At 42.5% G+C, this 24,751-nt stretch overlaps 2 protein-coding genes across 6 annotated transcripts in view; one reads left to right on the top strand and one right to left on the bottom strand.

Annotated features, from left to right (window-relative positions):
- Nucleotides 1–12,552, bottom strand: part of NDE1 (nudE neurodevelopment protein 1) — a 28,052-nt gene extending 15,500 nt beyond the window's left edge. For both annotated transcript variants that reach the window (XM_063100606.1, XM_063100607.1), the window contains exons 1-3: nt 12,495–12,552; nt 4,571–4,696; nt 3,343–3,496 (exon numbers count right to left, since the gene is read on the bottom strand). In XM_063100606.1, coding sequence (XP_062956676.1) covers nt 3,343–3,496; nt 4,571–4,653 — 237 coding nt within the window. In that variant the 5' untranslated portion in view covers nt 4,654–4,696; nt 12,495–12,552. The remainder of the gene's footprint in view (nt 1–3,342; nt 3,497–4,570; nt 4,697–12,494) is intronic.
- A 3,932-nt stretch (nt 12,553–16,484) lies between these two features.
- The window catches only part of MARF1 (meiosis regulator and mRNA stability factor 1), a 47,260-nt gene continuing 38,993 nt past the window's right edge, over nt 16,485–24,751 (top strand). For all 4 annotated transcript variants that reach the window (XM_063099687.1, XM_063099686.1, XM_063099685.1 and 1 more), the window contains exon 1: nt 16,485–16,518. The gene's annotated coding sequence lies outside the window, so the exon portion shown is untranslated. The remainder of the gene's footprint in view (nt 16,519–24,751) is intronic.

Here is a 24,751-nt window from a genome sequence, read left to right as displayed (position 1 = left end):
AATGGCCCTAACCCATTTCAATCCACGCCACGTAGGTAATGAACATATTCTCTCTCTCTTTCTCAACTCTGCTCCTGTTCCTCTTTCAAATTCCTTTTCTTCATCAAGCACCCATCCTAGATTCTACAAACATGAAAGAAAACACTCACTTCCCACAAGAAAGGTCCAATGGCTAATTTGAAAGTTTAAAAAAAAAAGGGCAAACTCCTTTACTTGATCCAGTAAACATAGCTGTTGCTAGAAGCAGTTGATGGGCTGGGGAGGGTGATATAATGGTGCCTAGGCCGGAGGGGTGTGGCAAGAGCCACTGTGCAAGAAGACTGCCAAAGAACAAGCAGATTATTTACAAGGTGACGACAGGGAGGCCATTCCACATCCTCCAGCCACTCGGTCCCTTCTCATGCTCCTGTTTCCTGGCTGTGAGCAGAAGGGAAGTGTCTGTACTCAGGCAAGCCCGGGCAGACCAGGTCCCATGCACAGGCCAATTCCCAGGTGTGGCTCTGATCGCCTCACACCCTTTACTTGGAATCATCTCCAAATAAAACAGGCTCCTAGATCATTAGCCTAAATTCAAACACAGGCTCCAAGACGTTGCAGTGAGCGGGCTCCTCCACCTGCGTGGAGATTCAAATGATCACCCTGGAACCTGTGGACATGAAAAGCTATTGCTGAAATGCTATGCTTTCATTTGGGGCTAATTATAATAAGTTGTCAGCTGATGGAGGCATCAATAAGTGGTCTGTTTGACCCCTGACAGGCTTTTTATTCAACCCGTGATGAATAAGCCGGTTGTCAAGAAGTCCATCTCAGCTGAATGCCTTTCTCTTAGGTGACTGACAAATATTTGCTAGTGGCAGTGTATTCATTATTCTAAGGTATTTGTATTCTGTGCTCTGTGCTCTTAGTCTCATGCACCTGTCATGTGGTTGTAATGAAGAGATCTCCTGCAGGTTCAAGGGCTCAGACCTGAAACAGTTAATTACTTAGTAATTGCTTGACCTTTGCTCAGCACCCATAGAGGGTCTCTTACCTTCTCCAAACTATTTTCACACTCTTATCTTCCTTCTGCACAGCTGTTTATCCCAAGTCCCCTGCAGTTTAAGAACTACAATGATTCCTCATTGCCTGTGGCAGGGGTCAAATACTATAGCTTGCAGGGTCACACTTAACAAATGAGTGAAGTAGGCAAGGTGCAAGATGAGACTACAGTGTCAGGGATGTGGGGATGGGGACGAACTGGAGAATGTGTGTTCTGTCTAAGCAACCCCACCAGAGCTTTCTGCACCTGTGGACAAATGCGGGCCTGGTGTGGCCAGATCTTCCAACTAGAAGACAAGTCATAGATCTAGATTTTTTTTTTTTTTTTGTCGTTTTTTTTTTTTTTTTTTTCGTGACCGGCACTCAGCCAGTGAGTGCACTGGTCATTCCTATATAGGATCCGAACCTGCGGCGGGAGAGTCGCCGCGCTCCCAGCGCAGCACTCTACCAAGTGCGCCACGGGCTCGGCCCATAGATCTAGATTTTTACAGGAAGTCTTACACAATTTAGATGTTGACATTAAACATTTTTTTAAAAAAACTAAAGATATCAAGTTTACTATTGAAAGAAGAAACTGTAAACAAACTCTGAACTTAGTTAATGATAAACAGGGTGAAGTAGTTGGGGGAAGTGTATGGATGTCTGCAGTTTACTTTGAAATGCACTGGCAAATAAGACAGACTGATGGATGGAAATATGTATAATAAAAGGCAAGTATGGCAAATCTTATTAGTAAAGCCCAGGTGGTGGAGACAGAATTGTTCACCGGAAAATTCTTTTTTCATGGTAAAACACTGAATAAAAACCACTAAAAGCTAAGCAAACAACATGTATGGGCCAGACTGACCTGTGGATGGGCCACTTGGGCTGTCTGGTCTATAACTTACAGCTTGAACTTCACCACTCAGCTTCCAAGGTCTTTGGGACCTTTCCTCTCCCTGGTTCTGAATCCATTTATCGGTCCCACTTCTTTTTCCCATGCACTAGTAAAGCTGGGCTTCCAAGGTCTACTGAACACTCATTCTTATTCATGTCCGTGACAGATCCAAACCCCCAGCCCCCAAGCACCAAGCTTCTGGCTGCAGATACATACACCCCTTCAAACACCAACTCCAGGCCCTCTCAGCTCCTCCATGAAGCCATCTCCAACTATGCAGATCTCTCTCTTTTGGAAGCCTCTCTTATCAGAACTGTGTCTAAGCACTATTTCCCTAAATGTTTCATCGCATTAGGTTTGTCTTCCCAACGGAGCTTCCAGAGAGCAAGGAGGACATCTCCTTTCACTGTCCATCACACCTAGCTCTGGGTAGCCACTATAGGGCTTCAGCTCCTTCCCCTCACAGCTCATCAAAATTTACACAGGGAGCTAGAAGCCATGCAGACATGCCAGGGCCCCACCCGGACGTACTGAGAAATGGAATCTCAGAGCAGGGGGTGGGGGTAGGAATGGGAGAATGGGTTTAGGCCTGTCTGATGTTTATGAAGCTGGCCCTGTAACCCTGAATGGCAGCAAGGGCTGATAGCCAGTCTCTGGGGCACAGTGTTTACTTAATGATCATCTGCTGAACCCTATAGAAAGTGCAAAAGGCACAATCTCTGCCCTTTGGAGCAGTGGTTCTCCAGACACTTGGTAATGTCTGGAGATATTTTTAGTTGTCACAACTTGGGATAGGGGGTGCTACTAGTATCTAGTGGACGGAGGCCAGGCATGCTGCTAAACATCCTAATGTGCAAAACAGCCCCGTCACTACAGAGTCAACCAGCCTGAAACATCAACAGTGCCCACGGTGAGAAACCTGCTCTAGACTAGCATTCTAGAAAGTTCCAACAGAACTTTCTGTAATGATGGAAACATTCTATAGCCCCTGTCTACTAACAGTACCCACTAGCCACACATGTTTACTGAGCAGTTGAAATGTGGCTACTGTGACTGAGGAACTGCATTTTTTTTTTAATTAACTTGGATTTCAATCGCCAAAAGTAGCTAGGGGCTACCATACAGAATAATATACCTCTGGACTTGATAATGATCAGCAATTATAGCAACCCTGCCATGCACCCCGTGAAATTGTTCTAGGCGACCAAGAAAGGCTGTGGGGACACATATGTGACTTGCTTCTCACAGAGCTCCACTCATCAGGGACATAAAGAGTTCCACAACCGCATCACCCACCAGGCCTGGAGGTGGGAGTGGGCCTAGGGCCTCAGCCCCTCACTCTGCAGAGTGCCTTCTGCTGGTCACACAGGCCATGTCCATGTCGGAAGCCTAGCTATATCCACACACATCTCCTCTGAGCCCCTCACCTTGATGGTCTCCAGCTCCATGCGAAGGCGGTTATTTTCCGACAGAAGGTCCCTGTTCCTGGTTTCAATCTGCTGCAGCTGAGTCTCCAACTCAGCTTCATATTCTCGGCTTCCCTCCTGGAATTCTCGGAGCTCCTCTTGTGTATTCTCTGCCCTACAGCAGAATTCCCAAATGTCAAGCAATTTACTGGGTGCTTCAAATGTGCAGGGCATTGCACCACTGAGCGTCGTACATGGAACATCTCTTTATTCAGCTAAACTCTTTATTCTGCCTTTTGAGGCAGAAACTATCATTATTCCCATTTCATAGACAAGCTGAGTGACTTGTCTAAAGGTCACACAAGAAGTCAGAACTTGGACCTGAACCCGGGTATGCCTGACTCCAAAACCATCTCTTAACTGATTCATTACTCACTCATTCATTCAACATAGATTTTTTGAGCCCAACATGTAGTAAATATACTTTGTACCCTTTGCAGATATATTTATGTGTCTACAGAAACACATACTATGAATACTATCAATACTATAGTATTGGACATACTATAAATGTTCTTTTAACCTGCCACTATAATCTGTCCCTGCCCCATCCAAAACACCCATTTCTGGCTTCTCAATCTTTAAAATTCAAAGGACTTTTTTTTTTTTTTTTTTTAATACCAAGCCTGAATTATCCTTAAGTCAAAGCAAGAATAAAGAAACTAGAGGAACTGGGATAGGACCTCCATGTGGAGACTGTAGGAGTTCAGGAGAAATAAAAAGAAACAAAAGCTGAACCACAAACAAACACACACACACAACCACTGCTTCCACATACGGGCACTAAAACACTGGTTTCAGATTTTAAAATTCTGCAACAACATATTTTGCTAGGCATAGGGCGAAATTCCCTCCCCCGTCACAAAGAACTGACCAGATACGGTATCTAGGAACCAATAAAAACCCTTCCAGAAAGTAAGATGGAAAGTAGCACAGCATGATGGTTAGGACTGCAGTACAAATTTGAGCTCTGCTACCTATGGGTTGTGTGACTTTGGTTAGGTTATTTACCTTCCCTGAGATTCAGTTTCTTCATCTGTAAAATAGGATGATAACAGTTTCTTCATGGGGCAGTTTTGAGATAGTGTAAGTTAAGCCCTTCACAGTGCCTGGCACATAAGAGGCCTGCAATAAACAGTTGCTGTGATTCTTACAGGAAGACAAAGCAGGTGAACTTTGGAGGACTGACCTCTGCTTGTAGGTCATTGCCAGATCTTTCCAATAGGTAGCTTCTTCCTCCTCAGAGCTGAAAGTCTTTCCCGAGTCCTCCATTGTGAAAACAGGGGAAGAGATCACTCTTCTCGGGGCATGGCGTCTAGGAGAGAGGTTTTAAAATTATTACCCCCATCTGGTGAAACAGCTGATTTTAAACTGGGTAGAAAAAAAAAATCCATGAACTTTATGATGGATTTAAATGATAAAATACTACCAAGAACTTTAACTAAACCCAAACAAAAGGCAGCCCACCCACCTGTTACATTTCACAGATTAATATCAAGGACCATGTATATCACCCCATGAATATTTATGGAGCAAGTATTATAGGACCCAAGTATCCAAATAAGAAGTCTCCAAGATTCCTGTTTTCCTTCAAGGGGCCTCACAGTCTTGTGGGGCAAAGAGATGGAATCACATGTAAATTATTATAAAACTCTGGTGAGTGCAGCGACAGAAATACACACAGGATATTGACATACATAAACTGCGTATATTTAGAGTAGACACTTTGGTGCGTTTTGGCATATGTATGCACCTGAGAAACCATCACCACAATCGAGATAATAAACATTTCTATCAGTGCACAGGATATTTAGGAAGTCGCAAATCTGAGTCAATGGAAGGCTTCCTGGAAGAGGTGAGGCACGAGGTACACGGGAAGAATATGAAAGAATAGGAAGGCACTGGCAGGCGAACTGAGGAGAAGAAGGATGATGAAAAACGCGGGAAACTGGAGAAACAGCCCGGGTTGCACGGAAAGCTGGAGGAAGTCTAGTAAGCCTGGGTTGAAAGTTGGGGATAGGAGGGGAATCTGAGCAGATTAAAATAACAGAGGGGCTAAATCACAGAGGGCTTTTAAAACATGTTAAGAAACTTAAGGGCAATAGGGAGCCACTGGAGGATTTTGAGGAGGAGAATGGCATGCTGGGCTCTTCTGCTGCTGCTGCTCATCCTGTTGGCTATGAATGAGCTGCGGAGAGACAAGGCCTAAGATGGGGAGCTGTTGTAGCAATCCAGAAGAGAAAGGAAGAGGGCCTGAATAAGGACATAGGAATGAAGGTGGAGGAGAGAGAAATGGATTCCAAAAATATTTAGAATGCAAACCCACAAAGATTTGATGATTTATTACATTTGGGAGTGGGGGAGGAAAAAACAGAGTGGGGACATCTCCTGGGGCTCTAGCTTAGGCAACCGGGTGCCACTACCATCTCCAACACAAGAGATAAAGCATACCAGAAGGAAAACTCCTAGGTGGGCGGGTTGAGGGAGATAAACCCAATTTTGAACATTTTTAATCTGACATTTCTGTGACACATCTAGATGCAACCCTGGATCTGACACTCAGGGGTAGAGTCCGAGCCAATGATATAAACTTGAGAGGCATGCATCTGTAGTTGGTTCTTCCCTCTTTCCTGGGATAGAACGACTAGAGAATCTCATGGAACTCTGGGGAAACGCCAATATTTGAAAGGTGAGCAGAAAAAGACACAATAACTGAAGGAGACAGAGATGAAAAGGTGAGAGTAATGAGAACCAGGAAGAGGGAGCTGTACTGGGAGTGGAAACCAGGGAAACAAGGAAATATTTCACAGTAACGAGGATGCAATGGAGAAGCTGGTGAGATAAGGACAGGAAAAGATGCACAAGACTAAGCGAAACGTCGGTCACTGGTGGTGTCAGCAAGAGTTTCAACACTGTGGAGGAGTAACTTGGAGGTGAAGAAGAGGAAGCAGATGGAATTTTGGAGAAGTATGTATGAGAAGACAAATTAGCCAGTAACTAGAGGGTGTGAGTGGTTAAGGGCCTTGGCTCTGTGAATTTTGAGACTTCAGAACAGAGACCAGGGAAGCAAATTTCCATTAACAGTTGGGCTAACAGTTTGTAGACTCCCTGCTGCTACAGCCTCTCTGATGTAAAGCGAGAGCTGATGTAAGAGCTCTGATGTAAGAGCACAGTTTCTGAGTTTATTTGAGGCTCTGAGCTTGTCAAAAGGTCATTAGGAATCCAAATAACATGTCTCTAAACTTCCTTCCTTCCCTCAAGGGAGCTCACAGGCTGGTGTGTGTCCTTGGGGACAAAAGAATGAACAAATCCCATCACTTTGCAAGAAATAACCAATAAGCTGTACTTTGGGTTAAAAATACAAATATAAATATATCAGTATTAAGTGATACATTGATAGGCTAAATATATCAGTGTCCACATAGACACAATCACCAGGTTCTGGATCTTTGATGGGAAATGCACAATTATACATACCTATATTCCAGCATAGAACTTATTGATAACTCTACATTTGTTAATACCCATATTCACATCTTCTCTCCCTCCTAATTTTTTTCCCTTCCCTAATTCAGAGAAAACTTCCCATTTCCCCACCCACCACGCCCTTCTGGGGAACAGTTTCTCTGAAAGCTTCATCAAGGCACAGAAGCTAGATGTAGTAGAAAGCTCCTGATTTGTAGATTTTTTTCCAGTCCTGTATTCATTCTTCCATCTTTCTGTGACAGAACCCCACTATTCCCCAGGGGAAACCAACCCTACTCTCATCTCATATGGTTCAGGTGGATTTTCTGCATCCAGGAGACGGTAAATGCCTACTCTTGCCTCTAGCATCAGTGACTGGCTCTGGGGTGAGCCTAACTAAAGCTGTATCAATAACAAGGGTAGGCCCAACCCACACTGAGCCAATAGCAGGGATGGGCCTAACTCACACTGAGCCAATGACAGAGATGGATCCAACCTGAGCTGAGCTAATGACTGGCTCTGGAGTCAGGCCAAACCCATGCTGGGCCAACGACAGGGATGGGTCTAACCCACACTGAGCCGATTTAAGAAAGGCAAGCCAATGAGTGTCCAGGTACAGGCCTTTTGCAGATATCAAAACAGAAACTCTCTTTCCATCAGGGTTGGTAAGGTGTAAGAAGGAAGCCTAGAACTGCCAGTGGTCATCTTGCTATCACTAGGGGAGTGCCTGCCTGAGGATGGAGCCAAAACAGAGGAAAATAGGACAAAGAGATGGAGAGACTGGGTCCTGACAGTATCATTCGAACACCTAGGTCAAGTCATACATGACTTAACGTTATGAGAGAATCAATTTCCTGTCTTGATTATTCCAGTTAGGGTTGGATTTCTGCCACAAGCGAGTCCTGATTAATATATGGACTGAATGATCTTATTTGCTGAAAGTAAAACGGATAGTGTTGATAACAGTAATTAACATGGCAAGGAGAAGGGGTAAATCTAAGCCTAGTACTTCCTGCTCAAGCCAGAAGTACTAACAAGCCCAGATCTCATCTAATATGTAGTCACCTAACCAATTCTATAGTGTCAAGAGCCCTGAGCCCATGTCTTATATATAAAATGAGCACGGTGTGGCCATTAAGACATTGTTGATATTATTAAGGACAGTCTCAGTTGCACGGCACCGAAGGAATTCCACATGAGAGGGTGGGGAAGTGAGGAACTAGGAACAACGAATGTAGACTGACTTTTCCTGCAGTTTGGGAAAAGATCATGTACAAGATCCAATGTAATCAGCCTCTGCCTACTTCTCTACACACTTCCTACCCCTCTACCTCTCACCCGCTTATGCCCTTGCCCCGCCGCCTTCTTTCTCTTCCTTAAATGCACCAAGCTCACTCCCACCCCAGGGCCTTTGCACTTGCTGTTCTCTTGGCCTGGAATGCTTTTCCATCTCGTCTCTGCCCAGAAGGCTGTCTTCTCACCATTCAGATCTCAGCTGAAATGTCCTCCCCAAAAGGACCTTATTTGGATATCCCATTAATACCCCCTCCAGCTTTCCCTATCATATTCACCTCTGCTTTGTCTTATTTCATCACTTTCTGAGTTTCGCTTTTGTTCATCTTCCCCATTAGAAAGCCAGTTTCTGAGTATAGGGATCTTCCCTCCTTGCTTTTGTATCTCCAATGCCTAAACAGTGCTTGGCATATAAAAGGCATTCAATGAATGAAAATAGGGAAAGACAGAGATTGATCACTAGCTGAAAGGGGATGCGAAGTCAAGGAAAGGCAGGAAGCAACGGGGAAAGAGACCCTCTGAAAGCTGTAAGTCCTTAAGAAGCTTATGAGAGGGAACTGATGGGAAAAACCTAACTCTCTCCCAGCACCTTAGTGATGTTAAAGGGTAGGGTCGGGGGAGAGGACACCCTGTTGGAGACTATCCCCCCTGGTTTACATGAATGATAGGCGTATCTGATACAGTTAATAAAGTTTAATGACCCTCATCCTGCACACTTAAGAAGATGAATTTTTGGGCCGAGCCCGTGGCACACTCGGGAGAGTGCGGCGCTGGGAGCGCAGCGACGCTCCCGCCGCGGGTTCGGATCCTATATAGGAATGGCCGGTGTACTCACTGGCTGAGTGCCGGTCACGAAAAAGACAAAAAAAAAAAAAAAAAAAAAAAAGATGAATTTTTGAAAAGGGCTTCTTAAAACACTGTTATCTTGGCCAGTAAGGCTTAAAACTTAATTCTCAGGAAAGAAATGAATCTGAGATGTTTTAGGAGGTGCTTCCATTGTGGGGGAGACTCTAACTACAAGCTGGCTGACAGGAAGGATCTGGTTGTGAACTTTAGAAACTAAACAGAAACTAAGCAGAGACCTGGTCTTATATCACAGTCTGCACAATCTTTTACTCCAACTATAGGACAAAAAACACAGGAATGGCATTTTAACCAAAAATGCTTGCATTTGAAAAACACTCTTTAGGGAAGAGAAAAAATATACTACAGGCAAAGAGAGAAGTAACAGCTGCACTACACTTTGTTATGAAACAGAAATCTTAAAAATAAGATTTTTTTCTTTTGCCATTTGAATATGTCTCAGAAAGTTCTATTGCACTACTCTCTGAAGCAGAAAGCAGTCAAGGTAACTTGCAAAGGTTTTCCTCTTCCAGGATTATTTACTGAATTTTACTGAATTATTTTACTGAATCACCTTCTATTTGTTGTGTGCTGGGCATTTAATACATTCTTTTCAAACATCATCTTCTTTAAGCCATTCTACTCTAAGAGGTAGTAGGCAAGGCACTCGCTCTGTTTCTCAGAAGCAGACGCTGGAGCAAAAACACTGTATGCCTTGGCCATCTCTAAATGCACAAGTGAGCAGCAGAGGCAAACCAGATCCAAGTACAAGGCGTGTTTGAATTCAAGTCCAAGGTCTCCCAGGAATTGCAAACAGACTAACTGGAGGTCAGAGTCATTCCTTTCATTTGGCCCACACAGTTTTTTAAAAAGGCACTACAATAGGCAGGTGTCAACGCCTGGTCACAATATACACAACTTTGTACCTGCTATCTTAATAATAGATACTATACTGCATTTATCTCATCTGTATGCCACTAACTTGCATTCTCAATACACCACCAGGCCATCATGCCCCCGAAGCTCTGTGGACAAATCTGATGGGAGCCTCAAATATATATGGTACAGCATGTAAGAAGAACAAACTGGGATCCAGTGGTACAAAAAGTATCTATTTTGCACAACTTAGATCTTTGCCTCCTACAAAAATGTTTCAACATGCTTTTTTCTTTTTCTTTTTTGCATGTTTTGCATGATTAAGCCTTACAGAAAACACACTTGAAACACACACCTGATTTCAAAACTCTAGAATAAACAAAGCAATCTCTGTCCACTTTCTTCTGAATGAAGAAAACCAGCACAGCTGGTCAGAAGCAATACACACTTACAAATCATCATGAGTTAACACCCTTCTCCACCCAACTCCACATCCTTCACAATCAAAACAAATGGAAGAGTGAAGGGAAAGAGAGGGAAGAGAAAGAAGTTGCCAAATGTCAGTACATGCTCCAGCAGCTTCTACTTGTGATGCAGGCTTTGCATTTTGCAGAAGTGACATCACTGGGGCAAAATCAGTCAAGAGTCAGCAAGCCTGGCTTCTGTCTTTGTGCTTTCCAAGTCTATAATGATCTTCCTCCCCAAATGCTTAGGCATGCAAGCACATATGCTCAAGAATGCACTCTCATTTGCTAATGTAGAAAACTGGAGAAACCTAAATGTCAACAAAGGACTGACTGGAGAACTACACAGTTGTTAAGAACTGTGTGTACTAATATGGAAGAAAGTTCATGGTACTGCTAAGAAAGGGTGCCATTTTTGTTTACCTCCCTCCCTCTGCATACACAAAAAAGGTCTGGAAGAATGGAGCAGAGTGGAGGAAAAGCAGACACTGACATGAGTACTCATTCAACACACTTCCTTACAGTAGGCATTTCTTCTTTTACTTTAAGCATATGTTGCTTTTGAAATTTTAAAAAGCATAAACTTGGACAAAAAAATAGAGTAGATATTGATCCAGGATAATTTTATTCTATTGAACCAAGATGCCAGAGAAAGAATTTTCCTACTGTGGTTTCCCTCTCCTCCATCTCTTTTCAAACATTTCTCAAACCCCTACTAAGTGCACTGCTGGGAGAGGCAGACACAAAGCACCTACATCCGTAGTACTGAATGCAAACATAGTACTAGCCGCAGGCACACACTTCTGAACAGAGGCACGCTCATTTTAGCAAATTATCTACCAAAGAAAGAGAATGTAATCTCTCTGGGCTCACACGTCCTATGGCAAACGAAATAAAAATAACATCCTAACGGAATAAGCCAAGTTAGGAAACTATGTTCCAAAATGGGATAAAATATACAGGAGTCAGGGGCGTAGATCATCTGCATCTAATCCTACACAAAAGCCACAATAAAAGGAAAGACTTAAGTTTCACAATTGGTTAACTATCAATGCGGGGGTGGGGGGTGGAGGTCAGGTAACAAGAAGCTCTGGGTATATCTGGGATCCAATTACCCTGCAAAGCACCCTACCTATGTCCTAAATGCCATCCTAGAATACAATGAAACAAAACTAGCATGGAAAAGGCAAACCTTGGCCCAGCACACGCTGCAAAGGCCATTTCTTTAGAAAGGAAGTTCAAAGCGGCCTCAGGCTAAAAGTAGAAAGAAAGAGACACAACCTGGTACAAACCCTGGACAAAGAAACCAGGGAAGCTCAAGCCCTCAGGAGGCAGAAAACCTGAGATGACTTGCACTAGATAAAGCAGCTCCCCCCAAAGCGGTGTCAACGTGATGGCGGGGTTTCCCATGACCTCAGAGGCGGATACGGCCAGCCAACACTCAAGCTGTATAATGAGCGTTTCCATCCTGTATCCAGTCCTGCCCCAAAGTGCTGTCAGGAGAAATCTAAACCGTCCTGCAGCAGAGATCTGAGAAAAGCAGACTGCTCCAAACACGTTCCCGAAGTGAGGGCGGTGCAAAGGCAGGGGAGGTTTTTGGAAAGAGGCCTGTACTTGGGGTGGGGAAGTGGGCATGAAGGCCGGGGCAGCGCAGGCAGCAAAAGAATGAAGGGACATGGGATGGGGGGCGACAGGAGGAAAGGGGGCGCTGGAAAGAAGGGGTGGCGAGATAGGGGGGCAGAAAAGAGAGAGAGAGAAAAGAGGGGCGCCCAGGAGGGGAGATGAAGGAGGGAGGGCACGGAGGAAGGAGGACGGAGCCGGGCAGCGGGGTCTGGGGACAAGGACGGCACAACGACCCAGGAAGTGCAGAAGGGAGGAGAGGGCAGCCGGGTGTGCAAGAGACCAGGGCAGAAAGAGAAAGTTGGCAAGGGCGAGGAGCCGGGCGCCAGGGTGGAGAGGCACAAAGTTAGGAGGCGAGGCTCCAGGGAGGCGCGATTTTCGAGCCCAGTGCCCGGGAAACGACGCGCCAGCGAGGGGCGCGCAGGGTCCCTGCAAGGCGAGGGGCGGGGGACTCCGAGAGCGAAGGCGGGCGCCAGGGCGGGGCAGAAGGGTGTCCCGGCGGTGGTGCCGGGGTGGCCACCACGCCCGGCCCGGCTACAGCCCCGCACTTACCCGGCTCGGGCGGCGAGGACAAGGCAGTAGCGGCGCGGCTGCGAGGGGCGGCGCGGCCCGGACTTTCGGCGCCCGCCCCCCCTGCCGGGCGCTCCCGGCAGGCGCCGCCCATTGGCTGCCGCGGCGAGGGACCGCGTCCGCGTCGGCCAATCAGCGCCGAGCAGCGCCGTTTGGAAACTTTTTTCCCAGGCCTGGGCGTGGCAGGGCCACGCGGCGGCCGCTGCCGCCCTGAGCGCGGGGGCGAGGAGGTCCTGGGAGGCTCTGGCTGCTGGGCCGGGACTGGCCGGCCTTGGGGATGCTGCTCCCTGGACACCCAGGAACGGGCTTGGGCTTGCGGGCCATGCTCTTTAGGAAACTAACGCTGGCGTCTCTTTCACGCCGATTGCATTTTCTCGTTTTTGCACTCTCCCCCAATCAGCGGGAAGGACAAAGATCCAGGCCCGCTGAGGCTGCCAGTGCCCCATGTCCTTCCCACTCCTTTATACCCAAAACAGAATCTTCAACATCATCATCTTCAGAGAGTGGAGGATTTAGAGCACAAGAGTATGGGTTTTTTCATTTTATTCTCACAGCAACCTAATTGTGTACCAACAAATATTTATTGGGCACTCTTCCGTATAAAGCACTCTTACAGCACCGTGAATAAGTCAAAGTACCTGTCCTCAAAGGGCTTATAATATTGAAAGAGAGATACTAAACCAAAAAGCAGAAAAAGCAAAATAATTGCAGATGTTCTTAAGCTGTATGACTAAAGCAAGCACATGTGATAGAAAGGATCTGGGGAGGGGTCGCTTCAGATAGAATGGTCAGGGAGGCCACTTTAAGGAGATGACAACGCAGCTGAGCCCCAGATGATGAGAACCACAGGAAAGCACTTTTACTGTACCCGTTTTAAAGGTGAGAAAACAAATGTTCAGGAAGTTAAATGAGTTGCCCAAGGTCTTACAATTGGAAAATAAACCAGGCTTCAAAGCTGACTCTGTTTGACCACCATACCCCTGTTCTACAGCACTATGCTAGAGGCAAAGAGATCTGAGCTACCTGGAGGCCTCCCATCATACTCATAGGATCTCCCCTGCCTCCCTGCGATGGTTAGACTGACCTTTCTCTTTAATTCTACTTTGTTTTGACTCTTTGCTAGTTCCTAGAAAAGCTCAGACACATAAAAGGGAACCCCACCACTTGTATCAACAGGGTTAAGGAAAGTCTTAAATGTCTTCCATTTGTCCAAAATGTCTTCCAGGAAACTTCTGTTCTGGTCCCAGACTCTAATAAATCATTTGCATCCTGCTTGACATTTTACTTGGTCTGATGCTTTTACCCTTTTATTTGACCCTTGCCCCTCTGGGCAAGGAGTAATGATCCCAGTTTACAAATAAACTGAAACTTGAGGTATTGGTCCTGCCTAAATAGCATCGATGAAGTCATTTAAACTAGTTGGTTCTAGTTTCTCAAATATTCCATAAAGAAAAGGGGGAAAGCATTGAAATGATTATAATTAAAGTCTTATTCACAAGAACGACAGTTTAGGTAACTGGGTTTGTCATTGGGTAAAATCTTGAAAACGAAAGGAAATTTTTGGTGTACTTTAAAACTTTTCCTCTCTCTTTGTATTCAATTTGTTTTCCTTGTAGCTTTGCAATATGACTGAGCAGAGCTTGCTTTCTCTTCCTTAGGTCCTTCCATTATAATTTATCAATTCAGAATACTGAACCTAACATAGGCAGAAGAGAAGTTGCTGGGGAGAAACTCCCTCAGTAGCGGCTTGGTTAATTGAGGAGCTGAATCAAATGTAAAGTAGCCACTTAAATAGCACAAAAATAAATCTTCATACTGGTTTCGTAAATGTGAAGATTATGATTTGAACAAGGAAAAAACTGGAAGTTACTTTTACTCTCTGATAAGAGTTTGCCCGGCAGAGAAATAGAAATAAAGCTAACAGAAACTATACTTAAGAAAACATATTTTAAGATTTTTTTTCTTTTTTCGCAGGAGACTTATGAGAATTCTTAAGAGAAATCTTAAAGCACTCTTTCACAAATATAAAATTGTCTTCTAAAGGCTGGTGTACTCTGCTTAGGCTAGTTTTCTAAGAAAGCAATCAAATTGCATTTCTTTTAAAAGTATGTATAGTTCAGACTTTCATTGCCCTTCCATTTAGTATGACTGGTTCATTTTTATTCACTGCATTTACCTGTTGAAACTAGGCACAGTTTTGAACTTGAAAGAATGCCAAGCAAAGTCACACAAAATGTTTCTGCTCTCGTTATGTTTTGTGGCCAAAACCTTTTTTTAAAAAATCAATTAAAAACCCACAATTACTTTGTTTCCTTTTTTGTATTTTCAGTTAATATGGTCTGTGTTCAGAGATACCCAACCAGAACAAAAAGGAGAAAGAAAAAGACACCCATAAAGAGTAGCATATTTGGTAATATGAAAAACACAAAAAGAAACAGGGTTGTTTTTCATCTGCTGTAATTCCCACTTAGAAAATACTACCCACACACAAACACAATGAAGATTTATTTGGCAATAATAAATACCTAAGCAGGCAGATAATGTGTAGTTGTCATCTGCCTTCCGGAAAATTAAATGCAGGCACAAAGGATTTTTCGGCTACATGTTTGATCTTGCCCCCTATCATGCATGCCTACAAGGATGTTTACAGAGATGTATTAATGACCACTTAACGCAGATTGCCTAATAAAATCACCTCATACCAGAGACTTCAGAGAAAAAAAGATGTTCCTGTTTGGCAACTTCTACTTACTGGTTCTTTTGCAAAGTTAATTTGTTTCTTGGCAAACTTTAAAAATAAACTTTTAAAGTAATATTCAGCTAGCGCATCCTAAACTGTCTAGATTTATCAGCACCGCACTCTACCGAGTTAAACTGTCTAGATTTAGATATGTGCTTTGTCTTTCTCCTAATTCGCAACAGGAAATAGTGAGCAGCTGGCAGTTTCAGAAATCACCATTTTGCATACAGAGTCTTAAAAAAAAATATTTCAGGTAAAAGTGAAGATTTGTGAGGCGCTATAAAAAAAAAAAAAAAAAAAAAAAAAAAAGCCAAACTCGTGGTCTATCTATCCACCTAAAGCACAAAATGTTACTGGCTTCACAAAGCTTTTGCAACTACAAGGGCTCCTTTTCACTCGCTCAACCTGTCACTAGAGAAGTTATATTCATTTGTAACAAGCTCTGGACCAGGACTTTTAAAAATTACGTTTTCTTACTAATGTCACTGAGGATCTCTTAACTGTTGGTGACAATATCCAGCTTAGTCTTTGCACACACTTAATTTACCAGCTGGCTCGTAACTACGAGAAGCACGGAGGTCCCACAGGAAGCCCAGTTGACAAGTTATTTTTTTCTCCACTCGCCACTAGGTTGCACTATATTAAGATGCTGAGGAATATGCGTCATTTAATTTTTTACAACAAAGTAGGACCATCACGTGACGAGAGAAAAAAAGAAAAAAACCCGAAGCAATCGGGTTTTTCATTGATATCCCGTCTAAGTCACCTTCCCTCGAAAGACCCAAAGAGCTGAATTGTATTAAATCCCGCTTAGCAGGTTTTTCCTCGGGTCCATCTAACAAGCTCCCTCATTTTCCGCTTAGAGGTTCCTTCCGACTTCGCAAAGTTACGCCTAGGGGAAGGCCTCTTTCAACTGCGGGTTTTCGCCAAAAAAGCCAGGGTCGCCCTCCGGGAAGGTGCCCATTTAGGGGTTTATCGGGAGGGGACTGAGCCTGACGAGGCTGCAGGGCCGCGAGGCCCCGCCCCCCCCGGGTTCCCAGCATGCCCCGCGCGAGGAGGACGGGCGGCGGGGGAGGGGCAGGGCTAGGGGGGAGAGAAGGGCGTCGGTTTTGCGACAGGGGCGGTGTGGTGCGGAAGCGGAAGTGGAGGGTGCGCTTGGCGGCGGCGGCGGGAGCTGTGGAGTCGGGAATCAAAACAAAGGGTTTGGGGGGGTGGGGGGAAGGCGGCGGGGCCGGAATGTGAGGCGAGGTGGAGGTGACGGCTGAGGTGAGTTTGCTGTCAGCGCTGGGACTAGACCCTGACGGGCCCACTCTTCTGCAGCCTCCGTAGCTGGACGGGAGACAGTGCCTCCCTTCCCCCCGCCTATTGCTGCGGTGGGGCGCGGGGGGGGGGGGGGGGGGGCTAGTCCAAGAAGGACTGGGACCAGCCGGTCGGGCCCCCAGTAAAGAGCAGGCTTGTCTCAGTTTCAGGTCTATTCGCTGCTGTCACTATTGCGCCGCTGTCCCCTTTGGAGGTATTTGGCTCCCCGCCCTTACCTGTCTCTGTTCTTTATGGGCCCTCCAGGTGTGGGGAGCAACCCCCCTGTGCGTCTTGCATTCTCCCTGGTCTTTCAGCAACCCAGAGTGTAGCTTCAGCCTTGACAGATACGAGGGTACTTCATGGAAAGATTTATATTCTTTTAATTCTATTTTTCCATGAACTTTTTCAGCTATCTTAGGGCTTCAACTATTCCCGCTACTAATTGTAACGCGACCTCGTGATACACCCTTTAGAGTTTCCCAAGCATCTTTCTGGTATTACCAAGAGCTTTCCAGTTACATTTGTATCTTTTGGACTTCCCAGCATCTCTGAACTGTAAATATTCTTCTGGTTTGTATACCGGGAAATTGAAACCTAAACGGTCTTACTAGACATTTACTGAGTGAGCTCTTCATTCCTTCAACAGTTATTTATTGATATGTTCCAGGCACTGTGAGTTGCAAGAGATACAATAGTGAATAAGAAAACGTGGTCTCTGCTATCATGGAGTTTATATTCTAGTAGGGGAGATAGATAAAAAAAAAAAAAAAAAAAAAAAAAAGCAAGCAAATGAGATTATTTTAGGTGAAAGAGCTATTTTTGAAAAAGGTAGTGTGATGGGGTCCAGTGGGGGCTAAGGACTAGATTGGGTGTTAAGAGAATGCCGTTTGCTAAGTGCTCTGCATGGGTTATCTCATTTAATCCAAACAACAGTCCTATTAGGGGGTTACCGTTATCATCATACCAGTTTTAGAGATGGGATATGAAGTTCAGAGTGGTTTTGAGTTGTCCAGTGCTGCACAGATAGGAAGTAGTAGATTGGGGGATTAATAAGCAGACAGTCTGACATCAGAGCCTGAGTTCTCAACCACTTTCTGACTCTGAGAGAGAGTGGCAGAAGGGAAACTCCCACTCAAATCAAACAGAACATGTTTAGCGGCATTCCCAGGAATATTTGGGAAAATTTCAGGGTGCAGATCACTAACAAGTTTTTACTTTTTGGGGGGCCAGTATGGTGGGAATCTGAACCCTCGACCTTGTTGTTATCAGTTTGGCACTTTAACCAAGTGAACTGTGGTCAAGCTAACAGGCCAGGCTGAATTTTTGCTTTTAATTGATTTTATTGAGCAATGTTGTAGGCACTTTGATGTGGTGGAAAGAGGTAGGCAAAATTAGTCTTGCCCAGTTTCTAATTGTGTGAATTTTGGCAAGGTACAAAACTTCATTAAGCTTCTGTTTCCCCCTCTGCAAAATGTGGCTAATTTCTCCCTTTTCTACCTCGCAGAATTATTAAGAAAAAAAAATTACATGGATCCCTTTGTCTATTTTTTCCCCCATCATTGTATCCCTTGAGCCAAGCAAAAGACTGCTACATAGTAGATACTCAGTAAATATTTGCAGAATGGGGAAGTAATGTTAAATGAAAAAATGAAAATGCTTTGTAAACCATTTTATAGGAGTGTTAAATCACTTTTAAGATTTGGCCTTGAAGAGATTTGAGAAAGTGTGTTGAAATTGTGTATACCATGACTATTACAAATTCTTATGATCTAGGGAGGAGCTTGTTTGTGGACCTAAGACCCATATATAATAGGAAAAACAAGTACATGTAATTTACTCTCAGGGATGGCAGTTAACTCCATCTCTGAGTTAGCCACTCTCAATAGTTTATAGTAGGTAAATGGTGTACTTTATTAATTTTGTTCAACAAATATTTACCTTGTATATACTGTGTAGCAGGCGCTGTGATTGGCACAAGAGATACATTGTTGAGAATAAACAGTATGGTCTGTTTAATTTCTTCTTCTGTAATGCCTGAGGTAGACTGGAGAAATTAGCCACACTTTATGAAAGAGGAAACAGAAACTGAAAGAAGTTTTGTGGCTTCAACAAAGTGGCCAAATGGTAAATATTTTAGGCTCTGTGTGCGGTACAGTCTCTTGCAGAGATTTAACTCTGTTGCTTTGCCTCCCACGGATTTGTCACCCCTTTTACCCTGGGTGACTGAGCTGCCAAAGATTTCTCAAAGCCCATCTCTTTTGAGCAGTGAGAAGCCCCCAAAAGGGGTTAATCTCCCGGAACTCTCAAGATAGAGGCATTCCTTCCATTTGGGAAATTAAGCATGAATTGGGGTTCTCTTCCTGCATTTATTCTCCAGACCAGGAAGTTACAGCAAGAGAACATAGGTGGGAGTTTTGCTAAGTGTAGTTTAACAATAGAAGCTGGTAACATTCATTACAAGAAGCAAGGTGACATTCCATAATGCAATTTGCCAGAAGTTAAGTTGATCCTCCAACAAAAGCTTGATCTTAGCAAACATTCTCTTCTTACAGCAATGTCCCAGTATCTTTACATATCAATCAGTAACCTGTCTGTCTTTGAGCCAGCAACCTTGCTATGTTACAATTCTTTATCTTACAACAGAGACTATAGCCTGGGGAGAATTTCCTGTCCTTTGCAAGGTCAGTATTTAAAACTTCCAGGCACTGTGAAGTACATTTGCTTTATGCATACTCCACATCTCTCCCCCATTTTATTTATTTAAAAGAAAAAGCAAAAGCTATAGATCAGGTTTTCACAGTTAAGACAAAAGCATTTAAAGCAAAGTTAGTATCATTTAGCATAGCAAGTCCTTTTAATTTACTTCAGGTGAGGGGTGATGATGTCATCGTTGGAATGGCTGCATTGGCATCATTCCAGGTGCTGTGAATTGGGTGTAATTACCAGTTGTGGAAACTCCAGAATGGGATTCTGCTCCATATAGTAGTTGATTTTGAGTCCAGAGAGTTTGTTGATGCTAAACTGTCCAGGATATCACTGCTTTCAAAGCATCTAGTCTTTGTAAAATTTTTTGATCAATTATAAATCTTTTGTTTAAGAACAGGATGTCTCATCCAAGTTACAAACACCCTCTTCAAGGCCAGGAAAATTTAGAGAACTGCTTTTGTAGAGAAGATGTTATTTCCCCCTTTATGATGAAGGCATTCCTCATAAAAGCATTGATGATCGATATCTTGATTGAAAAGGTCTTACTTTTCTTTGTATAAATCCCACTGTGCTGGGAAGGCTCATCTCCAGGTTGTGTTCTGTCCCACGTCGAAGGGGGAAAGATGAACAGCAAGATGAAGCAGCAGTTAGGCCAAATTAAGGCAACATGAAAGAGGGGTCGGAACCTAGAAGTGAGACATGCTATCTTATATCCAAAGTTTTAAATTACATCCTGTTATAAAGAGAGAGAGTTAATTTTCATTGAACTTATAAAAATAGCCACATTGCCATAATAATCATGAAGATACTTAAAGTTATTAAGTTTTGGGGGGATCAAATAGGGAGAAAACAAATGCTTTTACTTCTGTTTTAAATGACATTTTACCAAACTGTTGTTAGTTATAGATAGCTTAAGAGAGAGGGAGAGTTTTCATACATTTGGAAAAACATTAGGAGAACCAGCAGTGTTTAAAATAAGGAAATTGTAAAAACCCATAATTTTTTTTAATTAGTTCACTAATTAACTTTTGTTGTTTTGACCTTTGTGAACAATTTCACAAACTCATCAGTTTCTTCATTAGGATTTTGGAACTTTAGTTTAAAGCTATGGACTCAAAGTTTGTCAGGAAACTGTACCTATCAGAGTTTTTTCATGAAATATTTGAGGACATAACATTTTAAAATTATAATTGAGCCAAGATTATGAACGGTAGCATTTATATCAAGACCCAGATTTTCAAGAACCTTACAAGATTTTGGAACACATCCATAACACCTTCAGTACTGATAATGCTTTCCCATATAGTCTAATTTATTAAATAAGCCAATTAGTTTTGATACATTTTTTATATATCCTTTGAGAAGCTCCAGGGCCCTTGGAACTCCTCAAAGTTAGTTTAAACCAAAAGGTTGAGCTTTTAGAATTTAGTTTTGGAAAGCTTTGTCAAATAACAAAAGGCTTAAAATATTTGAATAAAATCACAAATTATTACAAAAATAAAACCAAAGTGACAAAGGGTTTCAAACGCAGAGAGCACAAGAAATTATCATGAAATAAGTTTCTTAAACACATTATCTAAGGGACAAAGAAAACCTTTTACAATTTTGTATTAAGAGCCGTCAAGTGAAAAGACCTCTAGTAATTCTGTTTCATTAGTAAACCCAGGCAATGATGTGTGCTGGTAAGAACATTTTTATACATTTAGGTTAGCAAATAGGTGTCCATTTATCAGAGCAAATTATACAAAGCCCAGTTTGAGTTTTAGCTGTTTTTACCAAATACATATTTATGGTTTCCCAGCCAAAAACTTGGTGTATTAGGTCTATACCCTTATCAGTTAATGTTAACTAGGGCCTATGCGATATTGGGCATAGGTCTCCTGTCACTAGGCATTTTGGGTCCCAGGTTTCCATGTGGCATTTAGAGCCGAGTGGAATCCAGAGAGGCAGAGGGCAGTATTCACAAAGATAATGTCTAAAAGATATTGTTTCTCCCAGCATGGCCAGGAGGCAGAGCTGAGATAACAAGGAGACATATTGACCTAGAGACAAATTTAGGTAAAAGGTTTAAATCAAATTTTGAAAATATATTTATCAAAACTTTAGAAAATGTAAGTCATGTGAACTTGAAAATTATACTTAGTTATTTAATGAGCATGCATTAATTATAAGCCAATTTGGTACCTTGCAGACAACGCAATTACACATACAGACATGAAGATATAGACATAACATAGAGCTTACACATGCATGTATGCAGACATAAACAACAAGAACAAACAAGGATCTTATAGGTTTTCAAGATGTAAAAAAAAAGCTCACTAGTAAAAAGGACAGTCAGGTTTAGATTGTTTTTTTAAAAGACTTACCAGTGAGGCCTCACCCTGTTTTAAAGAAAGCAAGGTAACAAATTTACCTTGTAAAGCAAAGTATGCAAGCCTTTTCAAGAAGATGCAGAGAGGATTTTCTTCCTTTTAAAAAAGAGCATAGAATTCTGTCATAGGATTTTGTGAAGAAATACATAGATGAGACTAGAAGAGAATTTAGAAGTCTGTTTAAGATAATCAGCTGGATACCAGAAAATTTGAGACCATCTAGTTAATAGTTAAACAGGTAGGTTTTAGTTTAGTTTTGGTTTCTCAAATAGTTACTGAGCTCAAGGCCTGAGCTATTGAAAGCTATTTGACTGTTGAAGTTTTTTAATTTACCCTGGGTCAATTTGGAGCTTGTTGTCATTATTTTCATTACTGGTGGTCTGATGTGTACCATCCCTGGTGAGATGGATTGAGGTGTGATGGCAAGGTGTTGAGATTTTGGGATTAGATTCAATTCCTTGTCTGGTTCGGGTTTCCACATAAGGTTTAACAGCCTTAGCAGGAATCCATAGCGGGCCTGTGGGTGAGAAAACAGATGCATACCCTCTCCCCCATGTTAACAATTCAACAGGTCCCAACAACTGTGGTCCCATCAGCAGGTGGCGGAATAAAACCAAGGGTCTAAGTCTATTTTTAGGAGGTATAAAGTGTTGTTCTGTGGCCGTTAATTTTGGGGAATTACAATTTTAAAAATTCAGTGTAAACAGAGCTTTAAAGACCTGTTCATGAGGGGTCAGTCCCATATCTATATTACCTCTCCTTTGTTTACTTATTTGAGATTTAAGAAGGCCGCTCTTTCAACAATTGCCTGGCCAGTGGGGATAAATGGGATTCCTGTGACATGTTTAATGTTCCAGTTGTCACAGAATACTTGAAAGACTTTGGAGGTGTATGCCAGTCCATTATCTGTCATAATTTGATTTGGAATCCCCATGGCAGGAAAGGCAGAAAGACAGTGTTTTTTAACATGTTTAGCAGTTTCTCCTGTTTGGGCAGTGGCATGAATAAGACCAGAGTAAGTACCAACAGTAACATGTAAATATTTAAGATGTCCAAAAGTGGAATAATGAGTGACTTCCATATGCAAAATTTCATTACCTTTTATTCCCTGAGGATTAACTCCTCCAGGGAAATTAGGTTTAGAAAACCTCTGACAATCAGGACAAGCACGAACAACATCTTGAGCTTGCCTGTAAGAGATCTGATGCATGTTAGCCGAAGCTCGTGCACCCTGATGAAAAAGCTGATGAGAATAATAGCTTTTTGTAAAACATTATTATGCATAACAAAGTAATCAGCCATATCATTTCCAATTGATAAAGGGCAAGGAAGCCAAAATGAGAACACATGAGAGTTACATAGAAAGGATGATGTCTTTTTTGAATAAGTTTTTGTAAATGTCAAAACATTTCAAATAACAGAAAATCATTTCCCTCATGGATAGATTCATCTTGAATTACCTGTAAGACTCCAACTACGTAGGCAGAGTCAGCTACTAAATTAAGTGGCTGATTGTAAAAATGTTGTAAAGCTGCAATGGCAGCTGCCAATTAAGCTCTTTGAGTGGACTTATGATGGATAGTAACAAAATGTTTCCAGATTCCCTGTTCCTGCCATGTTATAGATCCCTTTCCTGATCGGCCAGAAAGGTTGATAAACACAGTTAGTGCTTGAGGGACGGGAATAGGGGATAAACAGGATTTTAATTATATGGGCAGTATTTGGAGTCCTTATAAAATTTTATCATGGGGTAATGAGAATTGTATCTTACCAACAAAATCAGCCATAGTTATCTGTAAAGACTCTGATTGTTCAAAGGCAGTGTAAAAATCAGTTTTAGAAAGACCAGGATTAATAATATCAGGATCATACCCAGTGAGTACTTGACAACAGTGTCTTCTTCTAGTGAGTAAATGCATATGTTGTTCTAATTTAGTATTTAATTTCTTTTTTTGCTGATGGGTTAAGAAAATCCATTCAGTGACTCCTATTTGAGGAAGAAATTGGCAAAGCAAACCTGTGGGACTATGTAGGGTGTTTAAAATAATGAAATGAATGACTTGAGATTTAATAATACATGTTAATTGTCTGGAATGTAAAAAGGATTCAATCTGTTTTAATTCTAATTTTGCTTCTTCAGATAAGTAATGAGGGGAGGACAGATCAGGGTCTCCCTTTAGAGTATTAAACAAATGTTGTAATTGATAAGTAGGATACCCATAGAAGGGCGGAGCTGGTTAATGTGGCCAAGTAATTTTTGTAAATCATTTAGAGTAACAGGCTCCTGAATATGGAAAGATATATTTTGTGGCCTTATATTTTTCTGAGTGATTAAAAAACCAAGGTATTTCCAAGGCTCCTTTTTAAAAAAAAATTTATCTGGAGCTATTTGTAAACCAGCGTTATTAACTTGTTTGACTAAATGTAAATAAACTTGTGATAGCAGTTCTGGATTGTCATGAGCATTGTCAATTTGTCTAGTTATATAGTATCTTGAAGATGATTAATAAAAATCTATATAAGGCTCAGTCGGTGCCTGTCTAACAGTAGCAAAAGATTTAGTGGGAGCATTCCAGGGACTATGCAATGGCTCTAAATGTCCCATTTGTAACTGTTGTTTAACAAGTAAAGTAGCTTGACTTAATTTCTCCCCCTTAAGAGGCCACTGTTCCACCTGAACCAGAGGACCAGGGGTCCATTGTAACTTGAATGGTGGGAATGTGGCCATCGCCATCATGATAAATTTTGAAGATGTCCCAATATTATAAATATCCCATTGAGCAAGGAGGTCTTGGCCTCATATTGTTCAAGGGAGATCTGGAACATAAGACATAATGGAGGCAGTTTGTCCCTTGGGACCGGTACACAACAAAGGATTTTTACTTTGATAAGGGATTTTGAACCTGCCTAATCCAGTAAGTGTAACTGGTGAAGAAGTTATTTTCCATGATGAAGTCCAATCCTTTTTAGCAATTATGGTAAGATCAGCCCCCGAATCTGTGATTTTTGTTCAACAGATAATGTCAACAGTGGCTGAGTCTTATATGTATATTAAAAACACATCAGGGGAAGCAAGAGGTTGAACTTTAGATTTTGTTTCAGGAATTTTGTTACAAGCC

Source organism: Cynocephalus volans, chromosome 6 (genome assembly GCF_027409185.1).
Source record: "Cynocephalus volans isolate mCynVol1 chromosome 6, mCynVol1.pri, whole genome shotgun sequence".
Classification (NCBI taxonomy): Eukaryota; Metazoa; Chordata; class Mammalia; order Dermoptera; family Cynocephalidae; genus Cynocephalus; species Cynocephalus volans.
The sequence above is the reverse complement of the archived record's forward strand: the minus strand, read 5'-3'. Positions and strand labels throughout refer to the sequence as shown.